Source organism: Ovis canadensis, chromosome 13 (genome assembly GCF_042477335.2).
Source record: "Ovis canadensis isolate MfBH-ARS-UI-01 breed Bighorn chromosome 13, ARS-UI_OviCan_v2, whole genome shotgun sequence".
Classification (NCBI taxonomy): Eukaryota; Metazoa; Chordata; class Mammalia; order Artiodactyla; family Bovidae; genus Ovis; species Ovis canadensis.
The window spans coordinates 87444753-87464335 of NC_091257.1; the positions used below are offsets into that span (position 1 = coordinate 87444753).

General features: G+C 45.9%; 2 protein-coding genes across 6 annotated transcripts in view; both read left to right on the forward strand.

Annotated features, from left to right (window-relative positions):
- The first annotated feature begins 2634 nt into the window (after positions 1-2634).
- Positions 2635-8329, forward strand: SRSF6 (serine and arginine rich splicing factor 6). Its single transcript, XM_069546983.1, has 6 exons — positions 2635-2934; positions 3163-3311; positions 4601-4725; positions 4858-5066; positions 5340-5423; positions 5528-8329. Exons 1-6 carry the CDS (start codon positions 2828-2830, stop codon positions 5889-5891), a joined length of 1038 nt encoding a protein of 345 aa, XP_069403084.1. The 5' UTR covers positions 2635-2827; the 3' UTR covers positions 5892-8329.
- Positions 8330-15069: 6740 nt separating this feature from the next.
- Positions 15070-19583, forward strand: part of L3MBTL1 (L3MBTL histone methyl-lysine binding protein 1) — a 31780-nt gene continuing 27266 nt past the window's right edge. For all 5 annotated transcript variants that reach the window (XM_069546979.1, XM_069546980.1, XM_069546982.1 and 2 more), the window contains exon 1: positions 15070-15111. The gene's annotated coding sequence lies outside the window, so the exon portion shown is untranslated. The remainder of the gene's footprint in view (positions 15112-19583) is intronic.

A 19583-nucleotide genomic window follows, 5' to 3' on the forward strand; every position in this document is an offset into this window, starting at 1 on the left:
ACTGCACAGCACAGAAAGGCTCCTTGTGGGTCAAAAGTCAGGAGATAATGACAGACCAACCTCCCAGAAGCCTTTACTTCCGAGATTCATGTTGGCTGGCGGATATGTGTGCACCCAAGGGAGGGTCCCAGGGTAGGTCAGGTGTGGAAAAAGAAACAGGTAATTGGCCTGAAGGAAAGCAAAGGCCCGGAAGAACTGCCCTATATAAATGCCTTAACTGCCTCTTCACTGCACTCCTCCTCACTAGGGAGGACACCCACACCCTTTCTCTCCAGGTGTGCATCTCTGCCTTGCTTCTGTCGTAACTAAACAAACCATTTTCTAGGTCCTCTCCTACTCATTGCACTGTCTCTAATAATAAACTCTGTACCCGCATTTACAGTTTCTGCCTCTGGGTGATAAATGCTTTTCACACTGGGGCAAAGATCCAGGGGGGAAATAGCTTCTAGCCCCTAGCCCTCACTGTTCTGGTGGCTAGGATTTCTGGTTTTCATCCCTGCTGCTGCTACTGCTAAATCGCTTCAGTCGTGTCCGACTCTGTGTGACCCCATAGATGGCAGCCCACCAGGCTCCCCCGTCCCTGGGATTCTCCAGGCAAGAACACTGGAGTGGGTTGCCATTTCCTTCTCCAATGCATGAAAGTGAAAAGTGAAATGAAGTCGCAGCTACCCAGGTTCAATTCCTGGGCAGGGAATTAAGATCTCATTTCATGCTATAGCTCACTGCTGCCTCACCAAGATCATCACCTGGTTAGGTAACTAAGATCCTGCAGGTCCCCGTGTGGCCAAAAAAAAAAAAAAAAGAGTAGCCCCCGGGCTCTGGAGAAAAAGAGGTGAGGGAGAGGAGGACATGTCAGTTGCATCTTTCTCTGCACAAATGAACTGCAAGGAGACAGGAGGTGACACCCTACTTCCCATATGCATCTTAGCTCAGAGTGGAGTGTTGCCTCTTGCCAATAATGAACTTTTGGACGGCTTATGGGACATTAGTTCCCGGACCAGGGATTGAACCTGGGCCTTAAGGCAGTGAAAGTGTGGAGTCCTAACCACTCGACTTCCAGGGGATTCCCAGCCAACAATGAATTTCAACAAACTTCAAAATGCTGACAATTCAATGAGTGAAAAAAGTTATCCCATTAATTCTTTTTCCCGATTACTATATTCCACAAACACACACAAAATTTTTACGATCCACCTATATATTTTATTTATCGAACTTTAAGCACAATGTAGCCTCTACCATCAGATGCCAGTTATTAACACTCCCCCTGCCCCAGTCGTGACAACGGACTGACTCTCAGACTTTGCCAAATGCTCCCGTGGGGGGAGGGAGAGGGAAAAATCATTGCCTTTAAACCAGAAACTGCAGATCAAGGTTGCCCCGGTGGAATACACGAAAATACCTTAACGGCCAGTATTAACCCCATGATGCCCTTTTCCCTCAGCTTATGTTACACCTTGCCCTCCGACCCTTCTTCCCATTTTACTAGTTACTTCTTACCAGCATCTTTTCCTGCACTTGTTTCAGAGAACTCCAGGGTCTTCTGATCTCCACTTAAACTTACTCCTCTGGGGTTTAAATAGTATTTCTAGTGGTAAACTCCAAAATGTGCGTTTCTGCCACATAGATAAGATAGCCTTCAAACCAACGGGTGGGGGCGGGGAGGGATCACGTTGGGACAACGGACGCTCCACTGAGGGAAGGAAATGAGCGCACCTCTGTGGGAGGGCTGTCAGGTCTTGCTCAACTTTGTTGGGCCAGAGGTCTTGGCTCTGCTTCCTTTGTCAGCACTACAGCAAGTGGGCTTCCCAGGTGGTGCTAGTGGTAGAGAACCCGCCTGCCAATGCATCCCTGGGTCGGGAAGATCCCCTGGAGGAGGGCATGGCAAACCACTCCAGTATTGCTGCCTGGAGAATCCCATGGACCGAGGAGCCTGGCAGGCTACATACAGTCCATAGGGTTGCAGAGAGTCGGACACGACTGAAGCAACTTAGGACGCACAGCGATCGTGGGTTTGCCATGTATATTTCAATCTACAGGCGACTGCAGGAGTCAGTGCTCTAAAAGACTCCTGGAAGGACAGTTGGATATACAGGGAGGCAGTGAAGTGAGACCGCAATGGCGGCTGTGGGGCCCCGAAGGACAGAAGGCAGCAGGGCTGTGAACCCCGGTCCGGGTCCACACGACCTCGGAGCAGAAACTTCGGACGCTGCGGAAAGAGGACCTAACCCACTGACTAGGCAGGCGCCTTACACACCAGCGCAGCGTGAGCCCGACGATCCGCGAAGAAAATTCGAGCCTCGTTTTGACAGGCCAATCAGAGATCGTGGAGGCCTAGTATGACAACCTCCAGAACCAATGAAAACAGGGGATTCTCCGGGACAGCCTCCCGGGAGCCCGTCCTGAAGAGCTAGCATGAAGAAAGTTTTTTTTTAAAAGCACAAATTAAAAAACAAGTCCTTGGCTGGAAACAGAATATGATGTTGACAAAAATGTGCGGAAAAAAATTCGGTGAGCGGGTAAAGCCTCACTTCCCTGAAACTTGGCGGGCTGAGGAACATCAAGTCACCCTCAGGCGCCGCGCTCCGCGATCCAGAGCGGGAGAGTACGTGCAGCGCGCTGACGTCACACGCCGGGCACCGCCCCCTACCGCCCGCCCTTATAGCGTAGCCCAGGCGCGCGCGCACCATTGTGTGGCTGGACTCGGCCGCCGCTGTGGTGTGAGGTGCGTGTCCGGGCTCTCGCCGTCACCGCACCCGCACCGCGGCTACTGCCGTGCGGTCCGCCGTTCGACCGCCAGCCCTCGGGCCCCTTGCCCGCTGCGGACATGCCGCGCGTCTACATAGGACGCCTGAGCTACAACGTCCGGGAGAAGGACATCCAGCGCTTTTTCAGTGGCTATGGCCGCCTTCTCGAAATAGACCTTAAAAATGGGTGAGTCGGACCCCGGGAGCCCGCGTCCGCCCGCAGCGCCTCGAGCCTGCGGCGGCAGGGCCCATCTGAGGGAGAAGACGGTCAAGGCCGCGGCGCCGCGTGGCAGGGCCGCCAAGATGGCGGCGGCGCGGAGCCGCGGGAGCGCGCGGGGACCGGGAGGGCGCGCGCCCGTGCGCGCCCTCGGCCTAACGACGCCCGTCGGCCTCCGGCCCTCGCACCGCCCCCCAGGTACGGCTTCGTGGAGTTCGAGGACTCCCGCGACGCCGACGACGCCGTTTACGAGCTGAACGGCAAGGAGCTGTGCGGCGAGCGCGTGATCGTGGAGCACGCCCGCGGCCCGCGCCGGGATCGCGACGGCTACAGCTACGGAAGCCGCAGTGAGTTCCACCCCCGCGCGCTCCGCGTCCTTGGGACCCCGGGGGGTGGGCGCAGGCTTAGGCGGGGCGGGGTGGAGCCTCCCAGCCGGGCAGGCGAGGTGGCCGCGGCTGTTTGACTCGGGTGCTCCCGGGGCTCGCTGCCTTCACACCTGCCCGGGGAAGACACGGGACGCCGGAGCGCGGGGACTGGGTGGTGGGTTTTGCCTAGGCAGGGTTTGGGTGTTTGGGGGCGGGGATTGCCAAGTCGGGAGGGAGTGACTTGTTGGGCCCCTGTCAGCACTGTCGTGGGCTGTACCTACGGAGGAAGTGAGGGGTGGCTGTATTTGTTGTGTCCCCTCAACTTGGCCTGTCAGTGCATTAGCTAGCAATGTGAATGACTGAGCGTAGAAGTTTGGGACTGGTTGGGGTGGAGGTGGGGGCGGGGCGGGGAATGAGGTGGGGTTTTAAGCGTAGGTTTTAGCTTTACGAAAATTGACGGGGGCCAAATAAAATATATAAGTAATGTGGTTTTACACCACAGAAGATCTAAATGAGCTTTATGCTGTATATGCACTAGTTGGGGCATGTTATTGGGAGGAGGTGGGAGGGGGTTGGTTATGTTAAATGTTTGATGTTGAAATTGTTGCATGTTGAATTCAAACTTTTTAACAAGTCCTTGATGTTTCAATTTGAAAGTGACCAATGGGGCTGAGGCTGTGTCCACTGAGGCTAAGATGACTGCCTTTCCTGATTGGCCTTGGCTTTTCCATACATTGTGTGACCCTTGCCCTATGACCCTTTGGCTGACCTTACCGGAAGCCATGACGACAGCAGCCTTTTGCCATTAGACGCAGGGTGATGGTGAGGATTCCAAGGGTTAGACAAAACTGGTTAATCTGAACTAGGTGACTGTTACCTTGCGTGTTTTGTGGCCAAACCACCACCAAAAACCTCACACTGTGATGTAAGTACTTAGTGTAACTAGTAAACATTTTTGTAAAATGTAGAAATGCATGTAATCAGTTAAGTTTTATATTTTACAATGTTCTGTAAAATAAAACTTAGCGAGGTAAATTGAATAAAGGAGCAGTCACTCTCTAACAGAATGTAGGAGAAGTTTAGTTGGTTTTAGTCTGTTTTGACTTGCCCTTAATTTAATTTATGGCAAATCATAACTGTATCGAAGGTTTAGCAGTATAATAGCAAAGTCCTACTCCAGTAAATAAAAGTTGTTATGTTTGTACTAACTTTCAAACATTATGCATGCCTATCATTGCAAAGCGTCTAATTGTTCTCTTCACATGATAAAGGTGGTGGAGGTGGATACAGCAGTCGGAGAACCTCTGGCAGAGACAAATATGGACCACCTGTACGCACAGAATTCAGACTAATTGTAGAAAATCTTTCTAGTCGTTGCAGTTGGCAAGATTTAAAGGTAAGTGCTATATAATTGGGATAAAAAGGATTTGACTTAAAGTTTAAAAAATGTTTTTATATCTGAGAATCAAATACAGCAAATCTTTTTTCTTTAGATTTCTGGGAATGACCAGTCATATTGCTCTTTTAGGATTTCATGAGACAAGCAGGTGAAGTAACCTATGCAGATGCTCACAAAGAACGCACAAATGAAGGTGTCATTGAGTTTCGCTCCTACTCTGACATGAAGCGTGCTTTGGATAAACTGGATGGTACAGAAATCAATGGGAGAAATATTAGACTCATTGAAGATAAGCCACGAACAAGCCATAGGCGGTCTTATTCTGGAAGCAGATCTAGGTAATTTATTGAAGGGTGTGGGGGCAGACAACATTTGCTACAAACAAAATAAAATTCAAACAGCAGGATTTCAACTACTGCTGAATTGAAGTTAGGTCAGTTTCTAGTTTCTTTTGTTATTGGCATTGTTGGGTTCTTTTTAAAATATTTTGATACTAGATTTAATTTGTAGTGAGCAATTAAGGAGTTTTATTGTTGGCTTGTTTGTATAAATTATTCATTTGTGTTGAGGTGTCTTGAGATGAAAATTTATTACCACATTTCTTGTTACAGGTCACGATCTAGAAGAAGGTCACGAAGTAGAAGTCGTAGGAGCAGCCGCAGTAGATCTCGAAGTATCTCAAAAAGTCGCTCCCGGTAAGTGGATTCTTGAGTGTTTTTCTGAATAACTTACTTTGTCTATAGAGTGCTTGTGTGTTCTGGCAAGGTACTGAAAAAAATATCTGGCTTTTCTTGTCTAGATCCAGGTCTCGGAGCAAAGGTCGGTCACGGTCTCGTTCCAAAGGCAGGAAATCTAGATCAAAAAGCAAATCTAAACCCAAGTCTGATCGGGGCTCCCGTTCGCGTTCTCGGAGCAGATCGAAGGATGAGTATGAGAAATCTCGAAGCAGGTCTCGTTCTCGATCTCGTTCCCCCAAAGAAAATGGAAAAGGTGATATAAAGTCCAAATCTAGATCAAGGAGCCAGTCCCGTTCCAATTCACCCCTACCTGCTCCACCCTCAAAGGCCCGTTCTGTGTCCCCTCCACCAAAAAGAGCTTCAAGATCCCGTTCTAGATCTCGTTCAAAGTCAAGGTCACGATCCAGATCAAGTTCCAGAGATTAACCCAGAACTCTCCATTCTTTGCACACTATTACGGAACACTTTCCTACTTGCTTAGTCAGTTACTCTTTCATGTTTCTACTTGGCCTCTTCTGCAAGAAGAAACCTCCCAAAATGGGCACACAGAAATTGGATTTGTAGCCAAATTTGATGAAAAAGATGAGGTTCTAAAGAAATGGCATGAAGTCAAAGATCCTCTCCCTTCTTTGTAGAATTAAGATAACTTTGATTTTATAGCTTTTGAGCTAAAATAACTTTTGTAAAGATTAAGCTCATTTAGATTTTTTTTTTTTTAAGTATTTCAGCAGGATCTGCTGAAGGGGTTTTGTTATTGTTATATTTGTTTGCTTAATTTTAAATTAACCTTTTCAGGCTTTGAATACTTAAGGCTTTAGAGGGAGAACCCAATTTTCAATTATGTTGGCTTTTTATAAAGCTTGAGTTATGTAAGATTTCAATAAAAGTTTGCTACCAAGATGATTGCCTTACTTGAATAGGTCACTCTTAAATTCCTTGAGATACTGATGATCTATCTGTGGAAACGATGTAAATTCTACTTACTTGTAAAACAAGGCAAGTCTCAGATGCAATAAGTTTGGATACGTTACTTTGTGCTGTTAATCAAATTTGCCAAAATCACTTTGGCCCCTTAAACAGGTTTAAGTTAAAAATAAAAAGATTTTGTAGTGGACCTGTTAAAACAGTTTTGCCTAAGTTAATAGCTTTTTTAAATGTTCTTTAAACTTAAATTGGTAACTCAAAAAAGTAGTTCTAATACTTGGGATCTCATCTAGCCTGGTAATCCCACTTTCTGAAAGTGATCGTTGTAATTAGTGTTTTGTAAGAGTAAGGTTCCGTGATCTTTACTGTTTGTTATGTAAAAATAGAAGTAACCTTTCTTTGATCAGAAATTTAGTATGTTATTCAAAATGGAAAAGCAAATACTGTGTTTTCTACTGGAAAACCCTTAATATTAATAGGCACTTAACAGATCATTTGGTAAATCAGTTACCATTTAAAGCAAAATTCTACCTAACAGTCATCCTTTTGTAGTTAGTGGGGTTCTGTGATAATTGGTTAGGTCATCCTTACGAACTTTATGTGGTTGGCTTGGAAAAAACTTAAATGGGATAAACCCTAGTACTTCATCATAAAGTGTAATAAATTCTGTGGAAACCAAATTATAATCGGCAAATTTGTAGGAGTTACTGGGTTACAATTAGTCCTTATGTCCATAAGCCTAGTTAGCTGAATTTGCAGTTTGAGAAATGAATTACCTTATATCTCTGTTTGGTTCGTTAAGGTAATTTCATTTTAAAAACCATTCATTAGTCTTAGTCTGAAAATGGGCTGTAGGTTGTTTGGCTCAGCTTTAACATCTTTCTGGGAACTGTCAGTGTATAAGATGTCAATGGCTGGGTAGTGTTAGGGTAGGGTGTGATGGATACTGTCATTTTGAGAAATTTCTGGGCTTCCTGTTACGAAATCTTAAAGAGTCTAATCTTAGAAACATAGTGCCCCAAAAGGTTGATGCTTCTTTGACGACCTTATTTTCTTTGATGCTTTTGATATTTTTAAAGATATTCATAAGAAATACGGTTTGTTTTCCGATATAGACCTTGGATTTTGAAAGAAAAAACTGGTATCTGTAACTATAGTTCATTGTTTTACCTGTTTGAAGAAAAAAGTAGTGACTGTTGCATAAAGAGGCAAGTCTGCACTGCCTTTCAAAATGTGTTTAAGGACAAGTTACTTTTAAGAATTGGCTTTGACCAAAGTTCTCTTGTTTTCAGGGAAAGAACAAAAGCTTTTAAAACCACAGCCTTTTAAAGTGAAGGAGGGGGGAATACTACAATATACAATTTGACTTTCTAAAAGTATGCAGCATCCTTCAACTGGGCTTTCTTATGTTATGACATCACATGGTAATAGGCAGGTTTGTCTACCCTCTTAGCTGCCACCCTCGCAGATGGGTAATTGTATAGGTAAATGCCTACACCCATAAGAATTTAATAGCAAAGACCAGTTTATTAAAACTCTAGTTCCTATTCCACGCCTGTGGACCCCCATCATTGGACATACCAAACCACTTTTATATATAAACACTGGCCTACTTAGAGTTGACCAATAAAATGTTTAGTTCCTTGCTAACTTAGTAGAATCTGAGTCTCTGCAGCTTGCCACACCTTTACCTGTGGCTAGACGGGAGTGTTAAACTGGTAGAGAGCAGAATAGAAGTGTGGTAATCTGGATCCCGCTTTCTTTTACCTGATAGTGTGTTAACATGCCATAGTGCCTTTATGGCCAGTTCAAGTCTTTCCTGCCCTGTGACTTAATGTTCCACTCCTGTGTTGTTACCATCTTTTCTCTTGGTATCTTTCTCCCACTTTGTTAACCTATTTTGTGCTTTATTGCCTCAATAAAATGTTCACTGAGGGAAAGGCTTGATTTGAGTTTATTGTGTATTCCCACTTAGTATCAAATATTTGCCAAATATCTGATATTTGGTTTTTTTGAATCGGAGTTGCCATTATCAAGTTTCTTTCTTTCCTTACTTGAATATGAGAAAAGGACTTCCCAGCTCCTCAGAAACATGAGGTTAGGACCAACATAATATTAATAGATGGTTTATCATGGGCTTCCCTTGTGGCTTAGCTGGTAAAGAGAATCCGCCTGCAATGCAGGAGACCTGGGTTTGATCCCTGGGTTGGGAAGATCCCCTGGAGAAGGGAAAGGCTACCCACTCCAGTATTCTGGCCTGGAGAAGTCCATGGATTGCATAGTCCATGAGGTCGCAAAGAATTGGACACTACTGAGCGACTTTGATCATCATCGTCATATCTGGGGCAAGCCATTAACCTTCATGCTTCAGTGTCATCCACGGTGGTAGGGATAACCCCTCATGGGTTGTGAAGATGAAAGTTTAATACATGAAAAGTACTTAGATTAGCACCATAATAAATAATTGCTGTTACAAAGGACTAAACATGCTAAGTCTTTTGTATTCAACTAAGTCTTTAGATTTCACACAAAATTTACCTCTTATCTTGTAGCAGTTTGAACATTTTCTGTGATAATTACCCAGATAAACTAGGAAACTCAATCATTTTTCCCAAGTCCTCAATGTAATTTCACTTTTATTTACCTTGCTTTCAGAAAATGTTTTCTGACTTCAGTTTTTGTGATTATATGCAATTTTATGTTTTGTAAAGTATCTCTCTCTTAGTGTCCACTTACTAAGGTAGCCTCCCAAGTGGCACAAGTGGTAAAGAGCCTGCCTGTCAATGCAGGAGGCATGAGAAACAAGGGTTTGATCCCTGGGTCAGGAAGATCCCCTGGAGTAGGGCATGGCTATCCACTCCAGTATATTTCCCTGGAGAATCCCTTGAACAGAGGAGCCTGGTGGGCTACAGACTATAGGGTCACACAAAGTCAGATACAACTGAAGCAACTTAGCATGCATGCACTAAGGTAGCTACTTCTAACACTGTATTTACCCAGGCTAATCCATTGGTAATGCCTATGTGCTTCAATAAGCAATTTGTACTATGAGTGTGTTCTGCAGCTCACTTAGAGTAGTACAGAGATCTGCCACTCTAAATGGTGCACTACCATGGAATGGATATGTAAGAATGTTTTTCAATGCCAGCTTTTTTAAGGAAGTAATTTTTTGGTTTATATAACCAATAGTCCTTCAGAAAATGAAAATACGTATTTTAGAGCTCTTAAAACGTAATTACCAGTTTACACTACAGTTTTTCTTTTTTGGTAAAGCTGTGCAGCTTGATCTCAGTTCCCCAGCCAGGGATAAAACCCAAACCCTTGGCATTAAAAGTATGGAGTCCTAACCACTGAACTGCCTGGGGAGTCTCTAAATTTTGAGCTTTCTGAAGCAGCAACCACGTCTTGAACTTTGTGTCCCTAAAACCATGTATGCTTCCATTAATTGAAAGGATGAGTAGGTGCGGTTGTGTTTTGTAGTTGGTCTTATAGATCCTAAGTAACTTGCTTAAAGATTTGCCTGTTATAAAACAACTTCACACATGGGCCCCGGTGTAGTAATTAGTAGAGTGATTAGCTTAAAGTGAATAGAAAGAAATGGTTCCGGAATCAGAAAGTGAATACAAATGGGTGATAAACAGTGAGTTCCATCCTTGACCCCTTGAAGGAAGTCAGGATTACTATTTTGAGATCATTACTGTGGAAATTATGGTATTTGTAAGGGAATTTGTTAACAGGCAGGATTTAAATCCTTCAGTTCCTAACAGCCCTAAAATGTTTTTTTTGTTGTTGTTTTTTTAAAGCCTATTTCAGATATTTAGTTCCTCTTAGTGAAAAAGCACAGAAGAAGCCTGAATGAGCAGGCTTCTTTTACAGTTGTTTTGACAAAGTTTCAAACTTAGGGAAAATTTGCACTACAGTACAAGGAAATTATATTCCCTTTGCCGTTTACCAATAATACTTCATTTTACTTAACACTGTTCCTGAGCCATCTGAAAGGTAAGTTAGAGACATCTGTTTTATTCTGGAAACTTTGTGTATTTCCAGGGATGTTCTCATATTAACTATAGTGTCTACTTATCAAAACCAGGAAATTAGCCTCAATATAATCTTGTCTTTTCCACTATGTTTTGTCAGTTGTCCAATAAGGTCCTTTTTATATATTTCTACTGGCCTAGGATCCTTTGCTCCTTTTTGTTGTCATGACTTTAAACTGGAACAGGTCCTCAACCTTTCTTGACCTTGTCATTTTTGAAGAGTAAAGGATGATTATTTCATAGTTTTCTCAATTTGGGGTTTGTCTGATGTCTCCTCATGATTGCATTTTCAGTATATCGTATCTAGTGGCACCTTGTAATAATAACCTGAGTCACTTATATAAAGTCACTTTTTCCCTTTATAATCAGTAATTTGTGGGAGGTAACTAGAGCCTATTAAGTATCCAGTTCCTTTCAAACTGTCACCCACTGTTAACATTTGTTGATTTTCTAAGTTCTGTTCATTGGCATTTCACTAAGGTGGTGCTTTCTGTGTGGGGTAGCCTTAAAGGTCAGGAGAAAAGAAAGGGTGTTTGGTTTTAAAGAGGAAATGGAATCATCTTGGAGTCGAGAAAGCTGCTGAAGAGCGCTTGAACTACACCAGTTTGTGCTTAGTAGCTGTGGAAGTAGGACAGTGGTTTTTCTGGCCAAGGGCCAGAAGGAGCTGGAGGTAACTTACATGAGAGGAAGATGCAATAGAAAGCAAGCTGTGTCCTCAGCTATGAAGTGTCTTCTAATACTGTAGGTAGTACATGCAACTTTCAGAGCATTTGGCACAATCACTTGTGAAATAGTAGCTGCTTTTATTGTAAAACATTACAGGGACTTTGCTGGGGGTCCAGTGATTGAAAATCCATCTTCCAATGCGGGAGACGTGGGTTTTATCCTTGGTCAGGGAACTAGGATCCCACAGGCCACGGGACCCACAAGTCAAAATTAGAAGCCCAGCTCAACCAACAGTGGTTAGGATTCTGTCCTTTCACTGCCAGTTGATGAAAAATCCTACAACCAGGAATACCCACCGAGGGATCATTTAAATTGAAGGAGAGGGACTTCTGGTTGTCCAGTGGTAAGAACCCGCCTGCCAACGCAAGGGACACAGGTTCAGTCTCAGGTCCAAGAAGGTTCCACATGCTGTAAGGCGGCTAAGCCAGCACACTGCAACAAGAGAAGCCACTGCGGTAAGAAGCCTGCGCACCACACTGGAGAGTAGCCCCCACTCGGTACAACCAGAGACGTCCCACAGGCAGCAGTGACGACCTAGCACAACCAAAAATTACAACTAAACAGGAAATTTGAAGGGAAGATAAAAGAGTTTTAGGGATAAGCAAAAGATAAAAGTTCAGCATCACCATTTTGGATTTCTGACTTCCAGGACAAAAGGATAAGTTTGTATTTTAAGCCACTTTGTGGTGGTGATTCTGCAGCAGTTAAAAACTAATAGGCTTAATTCAGAGGTTCTTTTCCCCCATTGGGTTTCCAGCAGCAGCATGAGACATGAACTCTACCAAATGTGTGGAGAACAAAAGATATTTAGCAGGGTTGGAGTAACAGAAATAGCTGAGGCTCTGGCCCACACAGAGATCAATTTTCCTAGTGCTTGCAAATACAAGCTTCAGTTAAAAGCTAAAATGAAATTTTGTCAGTCTCGATTCTTTGGAAAGCATACACCCATACACATTATGTCCAGGGGGAAAGTAGGACCTGAAGGAAAGAAGGACTCAATTATATTTGGAAACTTGGACCTCCCCTGCCTTTTCCACTGTGGGACCCCCAACTATATAGTCTGGCAGTCAGGGGTGTCCAGTCTTTATACCAGGAATTCAGTTTAAACTCCCCAGTACTGCATGGACCCAAGATCCCATCTCCAGTCAAGGTGTGTGTGATGAAACCCAAATCCCTGTCCAATAACTACCTCCAGGACGAGAGATGTCAGGCCATCCCCTGGTTCCTCTGTTTCCATAGTTGTTTCTGGCTCCTGCTGATTTGTCTTCTTGCAAATTCAGCCGTAAATTTACTCTTTTTTCCTTCTTGGCTTGCTTGGTCCTTCTGCTTGTAATATTTTATCCAGGATTTGGGTGTGTTTATGCTAGAAAGTGTTCCCTATTAGCAAAATGTGCCATACCGTTGGAACCAAGTGTTTTCCTATTTATAAAAAGGGTGCATTTTCCTAAAATAAGTGCACTGTCCCAACGGTGAATTAAAATCTGTAGGAACAGAAAGTTGTGGGCTGCTCACTAGCAATAGTTTTCTCTCTGCTTCTGTTCACCAATATTTCAAAAAATTCGAGATCCATCCACTCTTGACTACAGATTTTAACCCTAAATATTCACTGGAAGGACTGATGCTGGAGCTCCAATACTTTTGCCATCTGATGAAAAGAGCCAACACTGAAAAAGACACTAATGCTGGGAAAGATTGAGGGCAAGAGGGAGAAGAGGGTGATGGAGGATGAAATGGATGGCATCACCAACTCAACAGACATGAGTTTGAGCAAACTCCAGAAGATAGATAAGGACAGGGAAACTTGGCGTGCTGCAGTCCGTGGGGTCACAAAGAGTCATAGATGACTTAGCAACTGAACAACAGTCCACTCTTGAGTAGTGAGTTAACTTGGAAATAGTGAAGGCTATTAAAACTTGCAGAATATGGGGTTGTCACTTGAGGGAAGAATAGGACTTCATCACTTTCTCTTGAGGGCAGACTGGACCAGCAGAGCAAGCTATGGTTACATTAGAGGTAGAACCTTCCCCAAACATCTACTTGGAAGAACTCTCCATCCCTGAATGTGTTCAAGGAAGCAAGACCACCAAAAGTATCAAGACCACCAAAATACTGTTAAGGAGCAGAAAATATATTGTCAACTCAGACCTGCATTCTTTATTTATTCCTACATCCCACTGGTTCAGATTCCACTAGTCTAAAAGATACATTCCTTATTGAGAAGCTATGTGTTTGTGTGGTCCCATCACTTTCTTTTAAACTTCTGAATACCTAAAATAAACCTTTTGGAATCTAGAACAAGCACAGTCTGGGTAAAGATGAAAGAAAAAAAAATGAGTGGATGGGGTTGTATGTTGGTGTGTATAAAGAGACTTCCATTGTTATGGCAACCAGCATCTTCAACTGATGCAATTCTGTTCCCAATAATATGAGTTTTAATTAAAATTTGACACTGCAGTGAGGAAGAACACATGTAATGCGTTGGTGTAGCAACCGGAATAAAGTCTGCATAAATTTAAACCTGAGGATCACACCAATTTGTGGAATTTGCCTACAATTAATTAGGAACCCTTTTCTCGTCTGCACTGGAGGTTGAACCTGGTAGCCTGACGTTTGGCTGTGACCTTAGGCCAGATGGACCTCAATATCCTGTTCTGTAAAGTAAGAGATTAAGTCACTGTGAGGAAGTGGATACAACTCCAGACTGAACCAGGATCCTTGTTTTCCTCGGCATGCAGTCCATCAGTCAGTCAACAGACATTTACTGAGCACCCACTGAGTGTCCAACTTTGTACCAGGTTAGGGATACACCTAGGTTATCGCGTTTCCTTCCCTTTTAGAGCTTGCAATCTCTTAACCTCTCAATTACACAAATGTACATGAAGTCAGAGCTGCCATATGTTTAAGAGGTGATTTGTGCTGCTGCTGCTGCTGCTGCTGCTAAGTCACTTCAGTCGTGTCCGACTCTGTGCGACCCCATAGACGGCAGCCCTCCAGTCTCCCCCGTCCCTGGGATTCTCCACGCAAGAACACTGGAGTGGATTGCCATTTCCTTCTCCAATGCATGAAAGTGAAAGTGAAGTAGCTCCGTTCGTGTCCGACTCTTCGCCACCCCATGTACTGCAGCCCACCAGGCTCCTCCATCCATGGGACTTTCCAGGCAAAAACCAATAACAGATTTGATTAGTTTGATGAGCTAAGGAAGCTGAAGCACAAAGAAGCAACGATTTGCGCAAGACGACACCATCACAGTAACCCATTCAAAAAACAACAAACAAAAACCCTTTGCGGTGAAGTAGGTGATAGTCTTCACAAATATAAAAATGGAGGACCAGGAGGATTAAGTGACGCGCCCCAGGTCACACCACCAGCCAATAGCAATGGGGTCAGGTCATCCAAACTCTGGCGCCGCTGATGCTTTCCTTTAGGCTATGAGGGCCAGGAACGGAACTGCACCTCGCAGGGGGCTCCTTCTGGTGGCACGGCCCTCCCTTCACCCTCCCTGAGATGGTTTTCCGATGTTCTCTGGCTCGCCTATCTCAGGTGAGGAGCAGGAGCCGAGGGAAGGCGTTGGACAGCGAAGCGACCCAGCAGGGGTGCGCGCGGGGAGCGCAACCTCGCTTTTTGTCACTGACCACTCAGTTCAGGGGCCCACCAGCCTCTCCCGGCTCCGTGGTCCCCATTGCGTGCTGCTAGCTGTGAGGTAAGGAGTTGGGGACCGGGAGAATCTCGACCCGCCTCGCCCGCGCAGCAGTCTAGCGCCGGGGCTAAAGGACACTAGGCCCATGCAGCCGTGGCCTGGCAGGAGGGCCCCCGGCCCGAGCTCCCCAAACCTGCTCTGTGCGCGGTTTGCGCCCCGCGTCCTGCGGGAAGGCGGGCCCGCCCCCCTGTGCGCGCAGGCGCGCGCCGCGCGGAGCTCGGACCGCAGCTCGGCGCTGGGCGGCCGCACGCGGGCCTTGCAGGTAGGGACCCCAGAGTACGAGGCGCCGCGGCGCCCGGCCCCGCCCCGCAAGGCAGTGCTGGGGCCTGGGGCCCCGGGGCGTTGCTCCTCCCGAGCGAGAGGCGGGGTGCACCGGCCCGGGAGGAGGCTCGGGGAGCCGGCGTGCAAGGGGATCTGGGCGGTCGCGGGGTTCGAAGGCGAGGCGAGCGAGTCCGCCGTGCTGCTGTTAGAGGCGATCCAGAGGGTGGGGAGGGAGGCGGCTTGGTTTTTAGAGAAATGCAATCAATTAAGAGTTGTTCATTAATAAAAGAGAGGACGTGGAGGGCGGGGGTTTGGTTTTCTTAGGAAATGGGTCATTTGGCAAACTTTCTCTTTCCTACCGTTAATTTCCAATTTTTATAACGGAAAATTGCATTATTATTATTTTGCCATAAAGGGAAAGAATAAAAAAGAATTCCGCCATTTTGGCGTTTTAAAAAGTACCGTTCTGCGGGGCTGGCGGATCGGTGACCGCCCCGCCCGCCGCCATCTACACCAGTCCCCGGAGGACTCGGAAGGCGGCGGCGGTCCCAACCCTGGACACCGCGTCCATCCTTCCCGCGTTCCAGCCGCAGCTGCAGCGGGGGGGCGGGGCCGAGACCCCAAGTTTGAGGCGCCCAGTTTTGCTGGGGCTCTGAGTGTGTGTCGGGGGTTATCTGTCTGGGGCGATAGCGCCCCACTCTCCACACCTAGAGTGAGAGCATTTATTGAGCGTCTGTTGTATACGAGGCCTTGATGGGTAAGGGGTAGGGGAAGTCTTGGCAGACAGACCAAGAGAAAATAAACATGGACACAGTCACTCAATATTTATTGAGCATCTGCTATGTGCCAGACACCAATTTGGGTTGGGGATCCACAATTGTTTTAGGCTGCGTTCCCTGGAAACAAGACTCTGAGAAGGTTTGAGCGGAGATGTATTAGGGTGCCCTTGGTGTTATCACCTGTAGGAGAGGGAAGACAGCAGGGCGGTTGGGCGGAGCACGTTGAACTGCTGATGTAGTCTTAACAGAGGCCTCCACCTGTCCCAAAGGAAGTTCTGGAGGGGAGATGGCTCTGCTGAGATACCCTAGACGGAGGCAAGGGGGCAAGGCCTTTATACCTCGGGTCCAGGAGAGGGCACTTGGGCGAGGCAGCTCCCCTGGTTGAGGGCAGTTCAGAGAGGAGATGACAGCTGAGGGCTGCCAGTGACAACCTTCACTGTATCCCCTCCTCTTCCAGCCTCTGAGAGACACAGAAGGAGGAAACAGTACTCTAGCCCCTAGGGCAAGAATGTCTAAACCATTTATGGGATTCCGAAATCTGTGTTTCTTATGTTATTGACCACTCTTTATTCCCACCTCTTTCTCTTTCTTTTTAGAAATATTTATTTTTTCGGTTTCACCAGGTTTTAGTCATGGCACGCGGGGTCTTTAGCTGGGGCATGTGAACTCGTTAGTTGCAGCTGTGTGGGATCTAGTTCCCTGACCAGTGTTCGAACCTGGGCCTCCTGCATTGGGAGCATGGAGTCTTAGCCACTGGGCCACCAGGGAGGTCCCCACATCTCTCATTCATTCATTCACTATTTGTCAGTGCAGTCTCTGGATCAGGCTCTTTAATGCTTTGTTCTGTCTCATGGAAAAGAGACAAGTTAATGCATAGATAGACTGTGGTGGAGTAGAGCACAGCAGAGAGAGCTGTGTGTTAACTTTGGGTGGGGGACATGGGTTCTGGGCCTTTCAGAAAAGAGATATCACTCAAGCTGGGTCCTGAAGGATGATCAAGAATTTTCCAGACATAAGGGATGTGGAAATGGACCAAGCAGAAGAATCAGCACCTGCAGAGGCCACAAAAGTGGTGCTCTGAAGGTGTGACCAGACTGCAGGGGGGGGAGTGGTTGGATTCCTGGTATCTGGCTCAGGCCTGGGAGCCATGTTAGATTGGTGGTGCTGCTTTGTGGACCTAGTGAGACAAAGCTTATGAAAATGCTGTGTGAGCTGCAGATTTGGGGGTTGGTAGTGGGAGAATCCCAGGGACGGGGGAGCCTGGTGAGCTGTCGTCTATGGGGTTGCACAGAGTCAGACACAACTGAAGCGACTTAGCAGCAGCAGCAGCAGCAGTGGTAAAGAAGTGCATTCAAATCAGAGAAAGTAGTTCCCAGGTCTCAGAAAAAACTGTCTAGCTGGGGAAAAACACAGTTGGTATTGCTAGCCAGGAACCCACAGCCACATGCAGTGGGTCTCAAACATCACAGGTGCTCTAGAGCCTCTCCCCTCCTGCGTTGGCAAGGACTTGTCTTCTAGAATTATTCTCTTTCCCCTGCTCTGTCAGTTTCTCCCTCTATAGGCTTGTTTCCATCAGTTACAAACAAGTTGTATAGCATCTTCTATTTAAAAAAGCAAAATGGGGGACTTCCCTGGTAGTCCAGTGGGTAAGACTCTGAGCTCCCAATGCAAGGGACCTGGGTTCGATCCCTGGTCAGGGAACTAGATCCCACATGCTGCAACTAAGACTAAAGAGCCTGCATGCCACAACTTAGACCTGGCACAGTCAAATAAATTAATTAATTTAAAAAATTTTTAAATAGTCTTAAAAAAGCAAAATGGAGACTTCCCTGGTGGTCCCAATGCAGGGGACCTAGGTTCCATCTCTGGTCAGGGAACTAGATCCCACATGCTGCAACTAAATAAATAAGTATTAAAAAGCACAACAGGGCTTCCCTGGTGGCTCAATGGTAAAGAATCTGCCTGCCAATGCAGAAGACAAAGGTTTGGTCCCTGGTCTGGAAAGATCCCACATGCTCCAGGGCAACTAAACCTGTGCACCACAGCTACTGAGTCAGTGCTCTGGAGCCCCAAAGCCACAACTACGGAAGCTCCCAGAACTAGAGTCTGTGCTCTGCAGTAAGAGAAGGGAAGTGGCAGTGCAGACCCCCAACACTGCAGTGAGAAGCCTGGACTCCGCACCTAGAGTAGCTCCCACTCACCATAACTAGAGAAAAGTCCGCAGCAACAAAGGCCAAGCCCAGGAATAAATAGTAAATAAAATTTTAAAATAAATAAATAAGAAACAAAACCAACATCCCTTCCTTGAGAACTCATCACTCTCCAAATATTATCCCCCACATCAGTGTTCTTTGTATCACAACTCCTTGAAAGAGCTGTTAGTCTCCACTTCCTTTTCTCCCATCCCCCGACAAGGACCAGTTCTTCTGTCAGTTTCCCCACTAGCATGTAGACTCTATAACAGAGGCCTTTTTGTCTTCTGCTCACTACAAATTGCATAGAAAAGTGCCTGATACATACTAGATGCTCAATAAATACTGAACTAATTGATGATTTCTTTCTGGAACCCACTCTTATCAGGTTTTTATGTCCACAGCTCCTCTGAAATGGTGCTTGTCAAGATTTCTCATGATCTCCTTACTGCTAAAATGGTCAGCTCTCAGCCCTTATCTGACTTGATCTGCTAGTGGTATTAACACCATTGAGCAGTCCCACTTTCTAGAAACTTTCCTCCAGAAGCTCAGATGCTTCTGGATATTCTTTCATCTCATTGCAGGCTCTTTCTCAGTCTCTGGCTAGATCGTCTTCCTCTTCCCAACCTATTTTGATGAGCTCCAAGGCTCCCACCTTTTTCTTTATTCCCTGCCATCTGTACAGGATGGTTTTTAAATTTACATCTCCAGCCTCCACTTCATCCCTTACTTCTAGAATGTAGGCTTCACTTTCTCTTGTTTGAGACTATTCCCAAGGCACAAAAGGAGGATGCTGACTCCCAGTTGGTCCACTAGTGTCTGCTGGGAAAAGGACAGAAACTTGAACAGAAGGGAAGTTCTCTCAACCACCTCCCTTAATAGACCTTGAGACAGAATGGAATTCTTTCACGAGTAACTACATTCATTCCTAATGACTGCCAATCTTTTGAATAAAAAGATTATTTAAAAGGACTTAAAATGGTACAACTATGTCAGCTGTGCAAAGCAAAATAATTTGGGTTTAGAGAATGCTATTTTGTAATTTTTTTAAAGGGGAAGTAGTAGGGGGAACAAACCATGTGTGTGTGTGTGCATGTGTGTGACGCACTCAATGGTGTCCAACTCTTTGGGACCCCACAGACTGCAGCCCACCAGGCTCCTCTGTCCATGGGATTTCCCAGGCAAAAATACTGGAGTGGGTTGCCGTTTCCTACTCCAGGGGATCTTCCTGACCCAGGAATTGAACCCACGTCTTCTGCCTGTTTCTCCTCCATTGGCAAGCAGATACTTTACCACTTGAACCACTTGAGAAGGGGGAACAAACCTCGGGTTTTTGTTTTTGCCACGCTGAGCAGCTTGTGGATCTTAGTTCCCCGACCAGAGATTGAACCTGGGCCCGTGGCAGTGAAAGCACCGAGTTCTAACCGCTGGACCGCCAGGGAAGTCCCCAAACTTTGGTCTGAATGTTGCCTTAATTAATCAGGTTATATCTCTAAGCCTTT

Excerpts from the sequence above, each read along its gene's own strand:
- SRSF6 (XM_069546983.1), top strand. The coding sequence starts at position 2,828 with ATGCCGCGCGTCTACATAGGACGCCTGAGCTACAACGTCCGGGAGAAG. Across the intron at positions 5,067-5,339 it reads TATTCTGGAAGCAGATCTAG|GTCACGATCTAGAAGAAGGT; the intron begins GTAATTTATTGA and ends TTCTTGTTACAG. Across the intron at positions 5,424-5,527 it reads ATCTCAAAAAGTCGCTCCCG|ATCCAGGTCTCGGAGCAAAG; the intron begins GTAAGTGGATTC and ends TTTCTTGTCTAG.